The 20,779-nt window shown below is 40.2% G+C and overlaps 1 protein-coding gene across 2 annotated transcripts in view; it reads left to right on the forward strand.

Annotated features, from left to right (window-relative positions):
* Nucleotides 1-20,779, forward strand: part of LOC134464014 (zinc finger protein Xfin-like) — a 67,358-nt gene that overhangs the window by 43,165 nt on the left and 3,414 nt on the right. The window contains exons 1-8 of one of the 2 annotated variants that reach the window (XM_063217450.1): nucleotides 2,058-2,229; nucleotides 10,295-10,497; nucleotides 10,744-10,836; nucleotides 13,055-13,150; nucleotides 16,121-16,228; nucleotides 16,726-16,864; nucleotides 19,561-20,032; nucleotides 20,144-20,214. In XM_063217450.1, the coding sequence (XP_063073520.1) occupies nucleotides 2,100-2,229; nucleotides 10,295-10,497; nucleotides 10,744-10,836; nucleotides 13,055-13,150; nucleotides 16,121-16,228; nucleotides 16,726-16,864; nucleotides 19,561-20,032; nucleotides 20,144-20,214 (1,312 nt within the window). In that variant the 5' untranslated portion in view covers nucleotides 2,058-2,099. Of the gene's footprint in view, nucleotides 1-2,057; nucleotides 2,230-10,294; nucleotides 10,498-10,743; nucleotides 10,837-13,054; nucleotides 13,151-16,120; nucleotides 16,229-16,725; nucleotides 16,865-19,560; nucleotides 20,033-20,143; nucleotides 20,215-20,779 lie in introns of those variants that run through there. The other variant, XM_063217452.1, reaches the window with a different exon arrangement.

A 20,779-nucleotide genomic window follows, 5' to 3' on the forward strand; every position in this document is an offset into this window, starting at 1 on the left:
AAACCAAAAAAAGGGTACTGCAACTATGCTGCTCATAGAAACTGGGCTGCCTATTGCCAAATTTGATCTTTTCATGAAAGTTTACTAAGTAATAACTAATATTTTCTGGCATGTCCCAAGTACAGTCATTTTTTAAAGGTACACTGTGCAGGAAATGGTCAAAAAAAGGTACTGCAACTATGCTGCTCATTGAAAATGGGTTGCCTATTGCCAAATTTCAGTTTTGCAGCTAAAAATGGCTATTTCTGGAAATTCAAAATGGCTGACCATGGAGAAGATCCCCCTTTTCATGTATGAAAAGTGCATTTTTTCCTGTCTTAATGAATACTTTGAATTTGATGGTGGTGGTAATTATTCATGAAAAAGGTAACATTAGTGAATGGGTAGCATGACTTCTGGAAATAAACAACTAAATCTCACACAGTGTCCCTTTAACCATGGTTACTTACAAGGAACAGACCACCCTTTTTGATTTTCACATATTTGCAGTATTTCCCGGAATCATTCATGAATGTGCATATCATTTTCGTCTGTGTTTTGCCCCGTTAAACAGTATAGCCAAATTAGGCATAGTAATGCAAGTCTATGGTACAAAATAAAGCATCATCAAATGAACTTATAAACAATTTTTAAATGTAAAATTCACCAGAGTGTAAAACGGCAATTAAGTCCCACCTGTGGCTAGATGCTTAAGTTACCAGTTAGGCCTACTTCCAGTTTTTATGCTAAAGCTATGCTAATAATTCTGATCAAATAAATCTAAGTACTGAAAACACTGAGAAGAAAATTATATGCACATTCATGACTAATGCTGGGAAATACTGCAAATGTGTGAAAATCAAGGGTGGTCAGTTGCCTGATGGTCTGTAGCCTGGTTTTACGGCTACAGCTCCAGAATAGCATGAAAAAGTTGATTTATTTCCATAATTCCATCAATAATGTTAAACTGTCAAGGATTATAGATAGATTAGTTGTTTTTTTTATAACTAGGGCCTATTCCAATCATTAAATTGTTCATTTTTACATATTTTGGTCTTCCAGCTAAAAAAAAAAAAACATGAATTGGGGAATTCGCATATTGTTATAAAATCTCAATTTTCTTCATCAAAATTCGGGTCACATCAAATCAGTTGATGTTTGGTAGGCCTACTTTCTAACACGCAACGTTCAATACTTGGTTAGGACTCTCTGTCTTCATAATGGCCATTACATGGTGCGTTTAACATTGAAGTCAATGGCAGAAACTGTGCATGGTAGTTATGGAAGTCCAGATGTCCTTGATGCTTTGCTGTCAGCTGTTCATGTTTGTTGACCTAGTGTCCCACACTTCACTCTTCAATATAGGCTACCCGTAGATTTCCATGCCACGTTTTGGCGGTAACTCACCAGTTCAATTCTAATTGAAAATGAATGGGGTTTTATTTCTGGTAAATTAGAATTAAAACTGGTGAGTTAACACCATCATGGCAGACAGATTAAGACAGAGAGAGTCCTAACCAAGTATTGAACACTGCATGTTATGTAGAAAGTAGGCCTACCACATTTCAACTGATTTGATGTTAACCGAATTTTGATGAAGAAAATTGTGATTTTACTACAATATTCTAATGATGCGTCCCCAAGTCATGGTTTTTTTTTTTTTTTAGCTGGAAGGCCAAAATATGTCAAAAGAAAAAATGAATGATTGAAACAGTTAAACAACTGGGCCATGAATCTACAATCCATGACAGTTTAACATTATTGATGGAATGGATAATCAACTTTTTCATGCTATTCTAATAGCCTAAAGTGGCCTGGAGCTGTAGCCTACGCGGCCTATATTCATGCATTTCAATAACACTGCTACAAACCTGGCAGGCAAGCACAGCAAGTTGAATGTAATCTGAAATTATGAAATACATTCTGAAAATACAAAAGTAATGGAGTAATACGTTGAGAATTGTAAAATGAACTAAAATAGTGTCTCTATCTTTATGCTGGTGCAAAAGCGCCACTTTTATTTTGACGTCATGGGGTGGCCTGACTGTCAATACTGTTGCTGGCTTCACCAACGCAACTTCACTTGATTTAATCAAGCGAAACCTTGCTAGTTGCAATGGATGTATGCCATCCGTGGGACCAAGACAAATGTATTAATACATACCAGATACGTTAAACTGTCTTTTTTTACACACACCTGCGCGCGGAAGTCAGGTTGTTGTGAAATGGAATCACAGCATTGCGCAAAAGGTAAGCCAAAGTTAGTAGCTCGCAGTTTTGAGTAGCCTATGGACTTCCTATACAATCTGTGGTATATAGGAGTAGGACTCAGCTCATTTTTAACATGTCATTTCTGAAGTCAGGAAAGCAGTGCCCCGGTATTAAAAGACAGTATTCACCCATGTCTACGTCCTTAAAACATAATATTTTGGTATTGCTGGCTGGCTCTCTCTACGTGACAGGCTAGTGACTGGTTGAAGCAAGAATCACGAGTTAAAGGTAGGGTTGGAGATCTTTGAAAAACGGTTCCTGTGAGCTATATTTTTGAAAATACACAGCCCGCCTCTCCCTTCAGCCCTCCCCTCAAAGCCACGCCTTCAAAACACATGAACGCGCATGCAGTCTGTCAAGTGTTCGGATTATCCCGGGAACCCACGAGAGCTCACGAGGCGGGGGGGGCGGGCTAGAAGCCACGCAAAGCGACTAGCCAAGCTAACTTCCAGCCATGGCACTGTCTCCGGCTACGGTAAGAATGTTCAACATCACAATAAACGCACAGGCCGTCATGGTTGCCATTTCAAGAAATATTGATGACAGTAGATGTATACTAGATTAGTTATTGAACTTGACTTGATACTTGTTACTTAGATATCTCATTCTAACTTCCTAACACTGATGACAGATGCTATACTGTCATCCCTAGACTTCTAGCCAGTAGCTACAGTACTGACACATGGATTTATTTTGACAGATGTGTACCGCAGTATACATTTTACTATTGTATTTATATATACCCGACACCACAATCCGTAGTGTTTTAGGCTATGACTTCAGATTTCACTTGGGTTGTCGCACGCGCCACCAGTCGACACAGGGACAGAGGGAGTAAAGAAAAACAACCGAACTGATCAACGCTAATGAAATTGTTTTGGCTGACGATATTTTCATATGCTTTAGACCTTCCACGACCACGAGAGCTCCAGCTCTGACTTTCCTGGCCCATCACAATCATAACGACCTAACAGCCCAGTAGGACCGATGGCCAGAGATGGAGGAGGAGGAAGATAGACGCAGCAGAGGTCGGGGGTATTGATTAGGGAGACTCCAACTGAATTGACGCCCTGCTAACTGTAAGGATTTACATTCATCCCTCAATAACACTGTCCTGCTGTATTCCTCCAGATGTTATCACAACGGATGTACTCTATATCGCAACACGAGTAGGCTACACGAGTACACCTGTTGTGATAACCATTACAATATTTCTACTCCTATGAGTAGTAGTGTGATATTACGTAAGGGTTAAACGTTCGGCGAGAAGGTCGCTACCGTGGAATAGCAGCACGACAGAGAGAATCTTTAGACCCCGACGCGGAGCGGAGGGGTCTTGTTCTCTCTGAAGTGCTGCTATTCCACAAAGCGACCGACTCGCCGAAAGTTAACCCGCTTATTATATGGATATACTTAAATGATTCACACATGGCGGGGACATTTCTTTAGACCTATTTAATGTTAAGATTGTTGATGCGCAAAACAAAACAGTGCCGTTGTGGAACACCGCTAGGCAACAGCTAGGTAGCCAGGACAACAGGTGTTGTCTATCACAGCAGCTGATTAGAGTGACAAAAGACCGGACCCCCTGCGGAGTGATTGATATGAACACATTCGCTTTAGCCACTGACTTGTATACAAGCCAGGGGCTTTAGCAGTGAACGTCTTGTTGCCATTGACAGCGGTAGCCAGAGCCAGGACAACGGGTGCTGTCTATCACAGCAGCTGATTAGAGTCTTGTTGAAAAGTCGCTTTTAGCAGTGAAAAGTCTTGTTGCCATTGACAGCGGTCTGTTATAGACCAACCCGTCCGTTATCGAAAAATAACAGACGTCCGAACGTTGGGGAGCCCCGTTGAAATGAATGGAGCATTCGACAGATGACGTCACAACCATATAATAAATGGTTGTAGGTACACAACACCAGTGGTAGTTCAAGTACATCCATAAAAGCCCATCTACTTCATACATCTGTGTAACCCCTGGCACAACACCAGTTTGTAAGAAATTGACTGAAAACGTTGTATGCATATAATTGGCACATCTTTATTTATATACTCAATAATGATTGCTTATGTCCATATTGGTCTTATTGTCAATAGAGTTATTTAGCCCCATCATCAAATAGAAAATGCACTACATAAAATGTATTTATTGCTTTGCAGGCCTTGATTCAATCATTGAATTTGAAGCAATCCCATCGGTTACAGCAGCGTGCCCTGAACCCGCCGTGACCCCAGTTTGATGTTCGACCTGGCACATGACATCTGGTCCTCAGTCACAGCCCAGTAGCACAACCAACCTGGCGCCTCTGCGCAATCTGTAAGGAGATGCCCATGAACATTGAAAGGAAATGCTGTGGTGTTCTCAGTTTTGATAAGACTTTGGGCTGATGTAGGACCAGGTGAGAGAAACGGTCTCTTCAGGCATGCAGCCTACAGACAGTATGGGGCACTTGAACAGGGCTGACGTTGTAATACACAGTACAATACCCAGGATTAGCCAGGGTTACCCTGCTCTACTAGAGCAATATAAAAGGTTTATACAGAGTACGGTATAAAACACACAAACCGGCAGTGTGCAGACTTTTATTATTTTTCATTATCTGTAGGAGCATTCATCTGTACATCTCACCTTTTTGGTTTGGAACCACGTTTGTCTTGTTACCATTGTTTTTTTCATACATAGAAAATAAATGCAACCTGTCAAATGTTCTTCTGATTGTGGAATATATAAATTATGTAACCATGCATTTTCAGTCAGAGAATGAATTAAAAAAAAAGCCACACAGTCAAATTGTGTCCACCAATATTTACTGTCATTGAAATGTATGGACAATTTAAACAATGTATTACACATGACACTAGATACATTACTTTATACTATATTTACAGTTGTCATTACCACACAAAAACTCTGGGAAGGTGGGTAAGTGCAGCAACTGTGAAGGGCCTAGTTTGAGGTTGGAGGCGTCTGTGCTGTAAAAAGATAAACAGAATTAGAAATCACATATCTGACAGTAGCTCCAGTGACATTTTCAATGTAAGTAACCTGGGTTGTTGGGGCAGGGACACCGAAAATAACTCCTTTTATCTGGGCTCACCTGTTGTGAGTGTCTGCGGTCAGCCATCCCTCTTAGGGTAGAAAGTCTTCTGCGCAGGACGGTGCCCTGAAGGTTGACGTTCACAGTATGCAGCCTTCATGTCCTGGAACTTTTTTATGTGCAATTTTCCATATCTGTAACAAGCAATGTGTTAGACTATATTAGGGCTTCATTACATCAAATTACACAGCAGGGTTTTACAGGGTGTTGGCTACAGTCCCAGGACCTAAGTGGACTTGTGTGCCTTGCTCAAGTGCACTTCAGCTGTGGATGGAGGTGTAGGTAGGGAGAGGTAAGGAGGGATTTCAACTTGCTTCTCTCTGATCTTAGGACCACCTCTCACATCAGGTGATGGCTGGCTGCTACCTCAAATTTCATTCATGGCCCTAGTTATGTTCTGTGATCAGCATTGTTTTGACCTTACACAAATAAATGTAAATGCATTCTGCACCATGGGGGGCTGTGAAGACCTTTGAGAATATTTGCAGAACTACATACTGAATTGAGCCATCCGCCTTTCTCTTGGTTGGTGTGTTGAGATGGTGACTGCAGTCCAGGCTTCTTGGATTGGAGGAGAAACAGCTGTGGCTTTTTACTGGCATAAGTATGTGGTTGTGGAAGGACCCTGTCGGCTGTTGACCTGAGGGGAAAAAAGAGCACAAATTGCATATTAGCACAGAGTCCATGCTTAGACCATAGACAGATAAATCATCTGCCACAATCTGCATGCAACCAGCAGAACCTAGAAAGAGAAAGATTAGCAGCAATACACAAAGGGGACAAGTATACAAAAACATGCAAAGTGTTCTGATAAGGTGCATGGAGGTAGTCTGTGTTGATTCCAGCAACCTCAAAGACTGAAAAGTGTCCCAGTGTGTTGAATTGAAAACTTGGCGCGTGCGCGCGCACACATAGGAATATCATAATTTAGTGCAGTGTTTCTCAACAGGGGTGCCGGGGCACCCTGGGGTGCCGTAGGGCCCCCTCAGGGGTGCCGCGGAAACGTGGCTGATAAATAAATTATATAACATAAAACATATTTGTCAAAATTGATAAATTAATGTTAGTCAGTGGAATCTTTGATCTGCCATTTACGCACAATAAAGTAAATATTGGTCACCCCAGCTGCAACTTTGAACGTAGGTCGTGCTACTAGGTTGTGTGTCTCCAAATGTGTTACATTCTAAGCTTGTGTGGTATCGGATGTGATGCTATGCTACTTGGTTTGGGGTGCCTTGAAATTTTCCATGAATTGAAAGGGTGCCTCGCCTAAAAAAAGGTTGAGAAACACTGATTTAGTGTATCAATTACAACTACAGGATCTGTTCGCTTTTGTCAGATAGAACCATTGTTTTTCAAAGGCAGATCATTCCAAAAAGGATAGTAGTATCTGCAACTGGACGAAATTACACCCACAAACATGAATTAAATAAAACTACCAGTGTGCGGTGATTCATTCTTCATTACTGGCAGCCTTGATATGTTGTGAAACAGGAGCAAGGAACAGCTATGGAAAACACCACACCTTGGAATGGACAAAGCAGAACATTTCAATATAACCAGGGTAAAACAAATAATGTACCGGCATCTCCATGTGATCATTCAGTGTAGCCATCACAATAAAGATCTGCCGTGTAGCCGTCATGGTCATTAGGTGGTATTTATCAAATGCAAAACTACCGTCTTCTCAAAAACGACATCAGCGAGTTAACAACATTACACCCACAATCATGTAAACATTTGAAAACCCAAGGCAATCTATTTTGCAATGCTGGAGCGGCGAACAGGTTGTGCTTGTGCTTGCTACTATTACCAGAGTCATACAACAGAGACGTACCAAAGCAAAACATGCAAACGATATATTTTTGTAAACCACTAGAAAGACATGGGCTTTGCTGGTCAAAGTAATGTGTGCGTAACATGGTAGGTTACTTACTACGAGGCAGATCCGTATACTGAACGCGGATGGAGAAGGGGTGCTTCCGTCCTCCTCCCAGCTGGTTTGTCTGGCTCGTTCGCACAACTAGCAGCAAAACACACAAGAGTCTGAGTTACACATAGCAATTCTGAAAACGTGTTCATGTGCACAGAATAAATGCCACAGGGGGTAAAAACACAAAAAAAATAAAGCGATTGAGGTAGCAGCTATGTTAAGCAAGGTAGCAGCTAGATATGTTGGAGCTTGAGCTAATCCTCTGACCCCTCTCAATGGATACTTGCTTAAAAAAAGACACCACTGTGTCCTAAACCAATTCACAAAATATTATACAGACAAATATATTATCTCACCTCTCGATTAGAAATATGGTCACCAAAGCGTATTTGAAGCCGCTGCCGTAGCCGACATCTGTGTCCAAGAGTGTCAGGTCCCATTTCAAATTTTCAGCCCGTGTTGGAGTCTGGTCTTGCGAGTCCGATGATAATCCAATGTTATCCTGACATGGTTAGTCTAGTGTTCCAAAAGCCAAAGTTCTTCCTGTAGCTCTGCAAAAGCCACCAAAGTTTCCGAGTAGCTCAGCCTGCTGCTAACTCTCGTTACCTTGCTACTAGCCGAGTGATGAATGGCCTTGTCGCGTGTGCATGAATGGGGCAGGGTCGGTCAAGTTCACGAGTCGGTGAACGCGCAGGGAGGAGGGGTGAGTGCTGGCGGTTGATGGACGTGTCAGAAACCAATAGAAGTGATGATGAGTATTACTTCTATTGGTTGCCGTTTTCTTCTGACTACGCCCTCTACACTGGACCAAAAGATTTCGTTTTTTTTCCAAACACTCTATTTCAATGGGTGCTATGGCGTCATGAGGAGTTTTTCAGATGATATGGTAAAATATGTGCCAGAAAAACATCTCCTATCCCACCTTTAATGGGCTGAACTTAAAGGGACACTGTCTGAGATTTTTTTTAGCTATTTCCAGAATTCATGCTGCCCATTCACTAATGTTACCTTTTTCATGAATACTTACCACCACCATCAAATTCTAAGTATTCATTATGACTGGAAAATTTGCACTTTTCATACATGAAAAGGGGGATCTTCTCCATGGTCCGCCATTTTGAATTTCCAAAATAGCCATTTTTAGCTGCAAAAATGATTGTACTTGGACCATACTAGAAAATATTTGTTTATAACTTTGTAAACTGTCATGTAAAGATCAAATTTGTCAATAGGCAGTCCAGTTTCAATGAGCAGCACAGTTGCACTACCTTTTTTGACAATTTCCTGCACAGTGTCCCTTTAAAATTACTCCAGAAGTCCATGATGCATTAGTTAGAGCCCTCATTCTTGTAAATTAGGCCAATGATCACTGCACTAGACAAGCTAAGAAATGTAAGCTTATTAGTATAACTTTTATCGGTGCCATTGTAACGGTGCAGAATGTAATCACTATTTAAATCCTGCTGAAATTGGTTTTGTGTTTTCTATTACTGTATTTGTCAGTTTGTTGACTATCCTAGTAGGTCTATTGCAACTGTGCTGTCCAAACTTGATCGTTTCACGAATATCCACAAAGTGTTAACAAACCAACCAACCACCAACATTCAAGTATTATATGACCACTGGCACTGTGGTATGACAGATGGTGAGTTGAGCCTCTTATTATATCATACCGTATTTCATAGCAACAACTAGCCCTAATTGATAAACTTGCATGGCTCAAATAATAGTCCCTTGATTCTTTTTTTCAGGTGGCTCATCTATTCTTACCCCATACATGGTAAGATGAGCCACTCTGTGGGGTAAGTTGAGCCAAAGCAAAATTCTCAGCTAAACAAGTTGTATTTATTATAACAAATGTTTATGAATGAATCTGTGAAATAAAACAACCGAACTATGCCAAATAATACATATTTTGGGGCCCTTGCTTTGTTTGAATACAACGAACAATGCAGAGTGCAATGATGAGGGGGAAAGTAATACTAGGCTATTGTGTGAGTTGGCTGAGACATGCATAAAGTAATTTATGTCAACTCACCTGGGTAGGCTTCTGATATGAAACTAATTATGGGAGTGTACCTATGTTCCCCCGTCTTTGTATGAGACCGGGGAACTTAGGACCCTTTTTCTAAAAAAAATGTTTCCCGCATTGTATGTTTCCGAATTTTCAAATTGTTCCCTTCCCAATACCATCCCTAAACCTAACCTGTCAGTAATGCAATGTTTCTGAGTTGTAAATTTGTGCCCTGACCAAAACCTAGCCTGTCAGAAGTGCAACAACAACCTGCGCTTTGCTATGTGGCAGCAGCTCTACTTGGAAGCAGCGGGGAATATAGAACCCTTTTTTGAAGAAAGGGACCCAAGTTCCCTGCATTGTATATTTCCGAGTTTTCAAATTGTGCCCTTTGCAAAACCATTCCTAAACCTAACCTGTCAGTAATGCAACAACAGTTGTAATGCTGAAAAAAGGCTCCTAAGTTCCCCGGTTGCGGGGAACATACGACCTGGGGAACATAGGGATGAACCCCACATTATCTGGTTATGCTCAATTATCATAACATGGTGTTCAACCATTATACATCCCATTAGGATAAGTGGCTCAACTTACCCCGTCTCCAATGTTCAACCTACCCCATTGCCAAAATTATTAAAATAAATGCTTATAAAATTATTATTAAAGGTACAAAAAGACTTGATCTATCACGCATTTAACTGCTAATTAAGTCACATTTCAGACATGATGTGACCAAAAATTGTTCTATTTTCGTTTTCTTGCTCACTTACCCCATGGCTCAACTTACCCCGGTCTCCCCTATGAAGACTCACCTTTTCGAATAAGAAAAGTGTAATTTTCCCAGTCATAATGAATACTTGGAATTTGATGGTGTTGATGAGTATAAGTGAAAGATAATATTTGTGAATGAGCAGCACCAATTCTAGAAATAAACTTCCAAAAATATTACATACTGCACCTTTAAACAGTTACCCAACTTAAATTCTCTATTTTCAGAACCGGACCCTCACTTGTCCGTCCTTCGCCTCCTCACTTCTCCATTGCGACTGATATGTGCAACTGTCTGGCGAGTCGTACAGGAGAAAGATGTGTTGAACTATGGAGTCGTGGAGGAATTCATAGCCTCAGTTGCAGAGGCCATCCCGGATTTATTAAGTGAACGGCAGTGGGTTCAGCTCCTCCTTGGTCTACGAGCAAAGGTAAGAGATGTAAACTGCAAAACGAAACTGGGAAAATTAATCAGATTGTGGACAGATGTTAATAAATGCAAGCAGCTCCTGCAATACTGTTTTTGAATTTCAGATGGTCATAGCTCAAGGGGTAAAAACATAGCCTAAACATTAACTGTTATGTTGTGGCCATGCTTTGTACTGTGGGTGCACTCAGCACACAGGCCAGAGGTAGCCAGTGCCTGCCACAATGCTGTTTTTGTTGTCGCATTTCAGATGGTCCTTGAGTCTTGCCGCTTTGAGAATTCGGCTGACCCCAAAACCACTCAGGATTACCTGGACAGAATGCAGTTACCCACTCCGCCTTCGGTTAGTTATGTGTCATGTGGCAAATTTAAACCGACTAGTATCAGCATCTTTTTAAAGGGACACTGTGTGAGATTTTTAGTTGTTTATTTTCAGAATTCATGCTGCCCATTCACTTATGTTACCTTTTTTATGAATACTTACCACCAGCATCAAATTCTAAGTATTCATTATGACTGGAAAAATTGCACTTTTCACACATGAAAAGGGGGATCTTCTCCATGGTCCGCCATTTTGAATTTCCAAAAATGACTGTACTTGGACCATACTAGAAAATATTTGTTTATTACTTAGTAAACGTTCATGTTTAATAATGTAAAGATCCAATTTCGTAATAAGCAGCCCAGTTTCAATGAGCAGCATAGTTGCAGTACCTTTTTTGACCATTTCCTGCACAGTGTCCCTTTAAATAAAAGTTAATAAAACAAAGGTACATTACAATGTCCGAACACAAGATGTAAGCTTATTGCATAGTTTTGCTTGTCGAATACCAGCCTGATCTCCAAAAATTCCGTGCTCCTGGACACAGATGTTAAGGACGCGAAATCCGTGTCCAGGAGCACGGATTTTGCCAAAATTCCGTGCTCCTGGACACAGAATTGTTTTCCGTGCTCCTGTACGTGGAATTGTTTTCCGTGCTCCTGGACACGGAATTGTTTTCCGTGCTCCTGGACACGGAACTGTTTTCCGTGATGGGCACACGGAAGTGCTTTCTATAGGCTATTACCACAGCACTGTGTTAACTCTATCATTAGAAAATACATAACAAATGCTAATCCTAAACAAAATAATGCTATAACAATTTAAGTTGTGCCCTGACCAAAACATTCCCTAACCTTAACCTGTCATTAAAGACATATTTTTGAGAAATACCTTGTCCAGTTGGTTGCTAGGCTATCAAACTCATATAATGAATGAAAGAAAACTAGCTGTGCCCAGACCAAAACAATCCCTAACCCAAACCTGTCAGTAAGAAATGTTTTTTTAGGCAAAATATTTGAAATGAGAAAAATCCTGATAAAACACAAGACTGTGGAAATAGCCTATAGAAAGCAAACAATTCCGTGTCCAGGAGCACGGAAAACAATTCCGTGTCCAGGAGCACGGAATTTCGGCAAAATCCGTGCTCCTGGACACGGATTTTGTGTCCTTAACATCTCTGTCCAGGAGCACGGAATTTTTGGAGATCATGTTGCGAATACGCATGTGTTGTACATGTTAACATGATTTGGGATAACATGCTATATTTTGCATCAGAGTTATGTTTGACAAGTTAAGGCAGTCATACTTAGTTCTTGGTTTGCTCTGATACACTATTAGTTCACACCTGTAATGATGCTTCAGGTTCAAACGGTTTCTGCCCACACATGCACAGTATGCACACACACACCCACAACATTGTCTTAAAGGAGGTGTGGGGAACCCTCGGGTCCTTGAGGCCGTCTTATCCGACCCCCAACATAATTTTAGTGTTATGCCGTTTTACATGAAATATTAAATGTTTTGTAAACAAATGTTAGAAATTGCATTTGCAATATCATTAAAAGACCACTTGAGTCAATTTCAATATGCTGTTGTATTGCTCACGCTACCCTTGACTTGTCAGTACCTGGTGATGCCACATTTTACGGCTCAGCGCTTTCCAAGATCTGTGCTATTCTACTGGGGGCAGCTTTTGTTTACATTTTTAAGAATTCTTAACATAGGCCTACTCCAAGTATGTCCCCAAAAGGTATCACTGTTTGCTAGTTGTCTGCTGATGTTGCATAGCCTTTTGAATTTTTTCAGGAATAAATCGAGATGTTTTTTTTTTTTAAATGTAAGCAAACACCTGCCCCCATTACAATGACCAGGATCTCAGAAAAGGCTGAAGGGGAAAAAAAACCCTCAGGTACCGATAAGACCAGGGTAGTGTGAGGATTACAACTGAATGTTGAAATTGGCTGTTATATTTTTGGGGGGCCTAGTAACCTCTGTTGTAAAGATGGCTGCCTCCAACATAGGCCTGACGTGCAGGGGGAAATCCAGGTTTGTGTTCATAGTACAGCCCTTGGAGGACTTAATAGAATTTGAAGTGGCCCCTTGAATGAAAAAGGCTTCCCACGCCTGCCTTAAAGCTTGCATAACATTAACCTGAAAACTATCTTCTGTCTGTTTGACTGTGATAACATTTTCTTGACCAGCAACATTGTTGACTAATATTCTCGTTTTCCATATATAGATCAGAAGCTCAGATATGGACGCATCTCAGTCCAGTTTCCGTGAATTGTTGAACATTCTGCTGAATGATGCAGATTGGAAGGATGTCTTCTTTCAGGTCAGCCCAGTAATTCACACATCCATAAACCCCCATACTTAATACTATGTACAGTGCCCTCCATAATTATTGGCACCCCTGGTTGAGATGTGTTTTTTAGCTTCCAATTATTTTTTTTTTTTTCTAAATAATATAGGACCTTAATGGAAAAAAGAGAAAAATCCAACCTTCAATACAAGTGCATTTATTCAGTGGGGAAAAAATCCCACATAAAGAAATAATTATTTGACATCAAATAATGTGTGTCACAATTATTAGCACCCCTGGTGTTAATATTCTGTACAACCCCCTTTTGCCAACAAAACAGCACCTAATCTTCTCCTATAATGTTTCACAAGATGGGAAAAGACAGAATGAGGGATCTTCAGCCATTCCTCTTTGCAGAATCTCTCTAAATCATCCAGAGACCTGAGTCCTCTCCTCTGTACTCTCCTCTTCAGCTCACCCCACAGGTTCTCAATGGGGTTGAGGTCTGGGGACTGAGATGGCCATGGGAGGAGCTTGATTTTGTGTCTGGTGAACCATTTCTGTGTAGATTTGGCCATATGTTTAGGGTCATTGTCTTGCTGAAAGACCCAGTGACGACCCATCTTCAGATTTCGGGCAGAGGGCAACAGATTTTGATTTAAAATGTCCTGGTATTTGAAAGCATTCATGATGCCATGCACCCTAACAAGGTTCCCAGGGCCTTTGGAAGCGAAACAGCCCCACAGCATGACTGACCCACCCCCATACTTCACAGTGGGTATGAGGTGCTTTTCAGCATGCGCATCTTTTGTGGCACGCCAGACCCACTTAGAGTGTTTGTTGCCAAAAAGCTCAATCTTAGTCTCATCTGACCAAAGCACACGGTCCCAGTTGAAGCCCCAATACCGCTTGGTGAACTCCAGACATTTGCGTTTATGATTGTGACTGAGGAAAGGTTTTCTCCGTGCATGCCTCCCAAACAGCTTGTTGGCGTGTAGACAGCGCTTGATGGTTGATTTGGAGACTTTGTGACCCCAGGATGCTACCATTTCTTGTAATTCTGTAACAGTGAGCTTTGGAGATCTTTTGATTTCTCTTACCATCCTCCTCACTGTGCGTGGTGGCAAAATAAACTTGGGTCCTCGTCCAGGCTTGTTTACCACTGTTCCAGTTGTTTTGAACTTCTTAATTATTCCTCTCACCGTGGATATGGGCAGCTACAGTTGAGTGGCAATCTTCTTGTAGCCTCTGCCTGACCTGTGAAGGTCGACGCACATCTGCCTCACTTGTATGCTGTGTTCCTTTGTCTTTCCCATGTTTTAAGAGTGCATAAGAGAAATGGCCTCGGTGTCACGTCATATTTATACCCCAGGGAAACAGGAAGTGATGAATTACTAATTAAATGTTCCTACATACTCTGGTAAACTTTGTAAACTACTGTAGAAATGACAGAAATTCTTCAATTATATTTATTTCCTGGGAATTGTTAAGGGTGCCAATAATTGTGAAACGGGTGATTTAATCAAAAATAATTATTTTTTAAGTCAGGGATTTTTTTTATTTTCCTACAATTCATTTGAGTGGAATGCTACATTTTCCTAAAATTTTCAGTGTGACAGTATTCTTCTGCGATAAACACTGAATTTATTTTAAGGCTTTTAACACATCTCAACCAGGGGTGCCCATAATTATGGAGGGCACTGTATGTCACATACAGCCCACTCATAGTACCATCCTGTCTAGAATGAACATTGTCTATGCTGCCCAAGACGCATAGTATATGTTCTCTTGTTCATAGTTCGTAAAGACCCAACCCATGACACTCTTTTGCATTTCTCCACTTTTAAGTTGCACTTTGTAATAATTTTGTAGTTTCCTTCCAGAATTCATGCTGCCCTTTCATAAATGTTACCTTTTTCATGAATACTGAATCACCATCACCAAATTCCAAGTATTCATTATGACTGGGTGAAGTGCACTTTTCATACATGAAACGGCGGGTCTTCTCCATGTACTCCATTTGGCTATGGAGTACTGCAAAACGTAGGGCCTACTGTACTTTGGCCATACAAGTTAATAATAATTGATAATTTTATGAATAGTAATTATTTGGCAATAAGCAGCACAGTTCCAATTAGCAGCACAGTTGTGATACCTACACATACAGTAATGTGCAAGGACTAGGCAAAGCCTGGGGAGTGTTAGTAAACTCATCCCAACTGTCCCTTCTCTGAAGGTTTTTTTTTATTGCTCCCAAACCCAAGTTAACTACAACAACTTGACTAGGCTTTTGATCCCTCTGTCTTTCAAGCACTTGTGGTTTTCTCTACAGGATGTATTTACTCCAGGAGGAAAATGCGAAGGAAATCGTAATTCAAATCGTTTAAAACAAAAACGGCAATCGTAAAAGGAAAAAATAAAAAAATTTTTTTTTTTTTTTTTTTTTTTACATTTTCGGAAACTATGGCGGCCAAATTTAAACTATGGCGGGCCGCCATAGTTTCCTCAATGTATGGGAAACACTGTAGGGTTAGCCTTGCCCTCTACTCACGCAAGGTAATCACAGTCCAAACGGTTTTCTGTCGTTGTCCCTCGAATGTGGAATAAGATACCACTTACATAGTAGGGTCATCCCTCTAAACCTTCAGAGAGCTTGTGAAGACTCATCTCTTCCGAGAGAGCTTCCTTGCATAATAACTAACTCTACTCGTCTTAATTCTGTGCATTTACTTGCACTATACTCAATAGATGCTCCACTATTTCTATATTAATGCTCTTTACAAACCTGTGTAGTTGTAATCTGTCTGTATTGACCCCACACTCTGTAGAGTACTTCATTAAATGTTCTCTTTATAAGTCACTCACGTTAAAATTGTCTGCTAAATGTAATGTAATGTAATTGGCATGTTGGTTGGAGGAACTGTAGTTCTCTCTAGTATGTTTTTTATTTTTTATTTTAAATCAGCACAGAGTGATGAAAGCTCTGCTGATCATGTGTTTCAGGAGGTGTTTCCAGAGTACGGGCCCAAGATTGACCTCCAATTGCAAAGGCTCATCTCTACATTTGTATCCAGACTAGAGGAGCTTCTTCCCACATCTCGCATAGAGAAGGTACATGGGCATGACTCCCACTGCCTACCTCTTACTGTTCAGTGGAATTTAGTGGAATTCTATTAAAATTGTACTTAAGTTAGTATGAAATGTGGTCCTCTCTTTAATGTATTATGCCTTAGAAATAGAATATTTTAAATTTGAGTTTTGCATTTTACAGTTTATATGAAAAGGGTGAATAGAGCAACCCAGTATCAACCGAAAACTTATTCATAAAATATAAACTTATTCGAAAATTCATCAGTTTTATTAAATTGATTGCCGCTGAGAAACTGGGTTCTGCTGGTAAGCTTACAGCCCCAGCCTGCAATGGTCTCTAGAGGTCCACTGAGGTCTTATAACACTCACCAGCTTGCCGATCTGAATTCAGCAATGCACACCACAATTGACAAAATAAGACTCGTTCTTGGACTATTACACCAAAATGCTTTTATTGTTCTTCTAGCTAAGCACGTTTTACAATTTTGGAACCAGTCTATGTGTTTTTGTTTTTTCAGGTTGCTGCCATGCTGGCTGAGGTTCCATCTGTGATGGAGGAATGCTTCCAAACCCTTTCACACCCACACAAATTGCTGAGCTCCATCAGCCATCTCAAAAGTCATGCAGACATTGACTCAAGTGAAGACCATATTTACGGTATAGTTTTCTTCTCCTATATCTTCAGCAGCTAATAACCAGAGATGCTCCGATCAAATATTTTTTGGTCCGATCACTGATTACCGATCACCAAAAATCATGATCTGCTGATAACCAGTCAATGCTGATCACAGAAAGAATCGGAATCTTTTGCTCTAAAGAAACAAAAAACAGACTATTAATATTCTAATCAAATGATCTATTTTGAAGTCCTAATTTGAAATAGACCAATCATAATCATAGTTTGCATATGTAAGCTATGCATCATCTAACACTGTAGTACTGTAATCTTGCATATTATAAATGTAGACCTAATTGTCATGCCAATCTCTCAGACTAGAAACATTGATAAGACACTATCAGTGTTGGGTAAGTTACTGTTTTAAAGTAATTAGTTACTTTTCTTTAGTTAATGCTTTCAGTTGTAATTGAATTACTTATTACTACATTTAAAAAGTACCTCATTACTTATTACTTTACTTTACTTTTCGCGGGAAAAGGGATTTTAACCAGTGTAGTGGCACACCTCATAACACACCTGCTTCCCCAGGTTGTAGACCGGCTGTGTAAATGGCCTAATATTTTAATGTGCAAACTGTACCTCTATTCTCATTCTCACATCTAAAATGCATTTCATGATTGCCCTGTAGGCCTAGGCCTTTTCACAAGTGTCAATACATTTGAATTTAGTCTAACATTATGCCATAGAATAGAATAGACTTTCATTGTCATGTCAGCATGCCAATAGCCTTTGATCTCAGAGAATAAAACAGAATGAGTAGGATGAGGTGGCCATATTAAACAGAAATGTTGATGGGTAAGGACACTCTAGCTTACATAGCCTATCCTCTCCTAGATGTTGCAGCTTATGCTACCCCAAAACCTTTCAGTTTCCTGATTAAAAACGACCTTGGATTCCATATGCATTAGCCTAACGTTATTATTAAGGATTCTGCCGAATGCAGAATCCGTTCGTGCTGGAAGACGGTTTGATCAGGCACATTTGAATAGCCTGAAGAACGTGGCCTCAACGCAATTGCTTGCGCTGTTCTCACGTTATTCTCAATTACTTGACCTGCGCTGGCTGCTGCTGACGGAGTTACCCAAACTTTTTTTTGTTGCAGTGTATTTATTTAACCAATATGTCATCAGTGAGCACAACAGAGGCCATGGCGGCATTTGCGATGTAGGGCACAGCTGTTTCATTCATGCATTTGCGTAACTGTGGACTCGGAATGACTGTCGATTTAACTGCGCAGCGAATCACTTTCACTTTACCTCTGGCGTAATGTTTAAAAAAAATGATGATGGAACTCCAAATATTGTAGTATAGGTTAAGCACATCACAGCGCAATGGACTGATAAAAGTCCCAGTGAAAGACCTTGCATGCATGAGGAAGGAGCAGTCTGCGTGCGCGCGCTCTCACACACCCACACCCGCGAGCTTGAGAAGGGCTGGGGGAAAAAACAGCCCAGCCAGAGCGCTTCGCTCATCTAGAACTACTAATATCAGCAAACATGACGATGATTTCAAGGCTTAAATTATAACGAGCAACGACCGTTACGGTATTGCAGTAACTGTAATTAAGTTACTGAAATTTGAAGAGTAATGCGTTACGTTCCTACGTTACTGCCAAAAGTAATTAAATTAAGTAAATTACTTTACTTAGTAACACATTACGCCCAACACTGGACACTATATAGCCACAGTATTATTCAATATAATGGGAAACCATTATTATTATTATTATTGAACCATTTAAGATTGAACTAAAATTGAAACATTAGAAACTCAAATGGAAATTCCTCTACTATGGGCAGTGGGAGATGTATGCAAACAAAAAAAGGTGTTAGGAGTTTAATATCTTGCAATCTGCTTTTTTGCTGATTAAGCTATTTTTAGGCAATATCGACCGAACATGACTGACAGTCGATCGAGCATAGGAGCATCTCTACTATTTGCAATATCTTCATATTGTGTTTTAAATCTGGTATACAAAAGCTAAAAATATGACAGTGCACATTTAAGTAAATATGCATTCTTTGGCCGCTGATTTTCAGCTATGCTCAGAGCCAGTGCCTTTACTATGGGTAGTGGGAGATGTATGCAAACAAAAAAGGCGTTAGGAGTTTAATATCTTATTTTTTGAAAAAAGGTCCTCTGGATTTTTTCTTCTTTAAGCTATTTGGTTTTTTTTTTTAGGTTATTTTTTCTTCTTTTTATTCATTCATTCATTGGCAATGACGTTTCGACCTCTCTGTCTTCCTCAGATTCCAAAGACAGAGAGGTCGAAACGTCATTGCCAATGAATGAATGAATAAAAAGAAGAAAAAATAACCTAAAAAAATGCTTAAAGAAGAAAAAATCCAGAGGAGTGTGCGAACGTTTTTTCAAAAAATATGTGATCTTTTTGTTCGGCACCAGGGATTGTGCACAAGTAACTCTACAAGTGAGTTTAAGATCTTGCAATCAGCTTTTTGGAGTTGCTGATCAAGCTACTTTTAGGCAATATTGACTGATCATGACCGACAGCCGATCGATTGGAGCATCTCTATATTACGTTAAATCTGGTATGCAAATGCACAAGCTACACCACGTATAACTACTGTACATTTTGTGATTGACTGGTAATATAATGATACTACAATATCATTATTTAATAATAGATATTATTATATATTTCTGGTCATTCCAGGCCGACTACCACCAGCAGAACCTCCTGAAGATGATGACTGCATCTTCTCCTTTCTTTCCCGACCTCCTCTTGTTCAAGTTGTGGCCAGTGGCGAAGAGATTAAAGCTGGATTGAGTTCCTCTCTTTTCCAAGATGTTCTAATTGAGTGCGAAGAAGTGAGCGATTTGGCCAATGATGTCTACATAGTGGAGGCCAAGTTTGAGACAAAAATGAGAGAGGACATGGTCAAAATGGGTGGACATCAGGATGGTGGTGTTAACAGACACATTGATCAGCAACAGGAGCTGGTGCGTGGGAACACTACAATTCCAGTGCCAAGGCAACTCATTGTCAAGCTTGATAGAATCGACATCACCGGTATACCATTGCCACCACCTTTGCCCACACAAAGTGGAAGACCTCGGACAAAAAGACTGAGTTTCCTCCGAGCTAAAAATATATGGCAGAAGATTGCACCGGTTGATGATGACGAGTGAGTGATGACTTTCTTTTATATCAGCATATAATGTTGTTGGGCAACAGTAAATAACTTGATCTGGTTTCTAGTGTCATAGATTCTTACTTTTCAAAATATCTGTTTCAGGTCTGACCCAGACTTCACGTCTGACCTAGTGGCTCAGCACTCTGACGCATTTGCAAAAAGAGGAATAACAGGTAATTTAGTCTGTGTTTTATTTTCCTCCGGAGACAAGAAAGGGCACAATAACATTTTTGTAACTAATTCCAGTGTAAAAAGCGCCCATTTTACTTTCGTGTCACTTACTTCCATAGGTAATGGATTTTCTGATATCGATACAATGGCCGTTGTGGCTCAAGCCTTAACCCATTTCTATATGCAGCCCGATGTCTCCTCTGCTGTGTCCTTTCGCCTTACTCATTATCATACAACTGTAAAACAAAGCCTGGGGAGTGTCAGTAAACTCATTCCAACTTGACTAGGCTTTTGATCCCTGTCTTTCAAGCACTCCAGGAGGAAAATGGGAAGGAAATCGTTTTTCAAATCGTTTTTTTGAAAAATGGAAATCGTTTAATAATTTAAAAGTATTATTATTATTTTTAATTGTTATTACTTTTACATTTTCGGAAACTGTGGCAGCCAAATGTAAACTATGGCGGTGCAAATAAATACTTGTGTTCACAATATTGTGAATGGCCTGTGTTTCAATTTTTAGAAGCTAATTTACTGCCGTGATTTACTTAGTCACCACATAAACCACAT

The sequence above is a fragment of the Engraulis encrasicolus genome, chromosome 15 (genome assembly GCF_034702125.1).
Source record: "Engraulis encrasicolus isolate BLACKSEA-1 chromosome 15, IST_EnEncr_1.0, whole genome shotgun sequence".
NCBI lineage: Eukaryota > Metazoa > Chordata > Actinopteri > Clupeiformes > Engraulidae > Engraulis > Engraulis encrasicolus.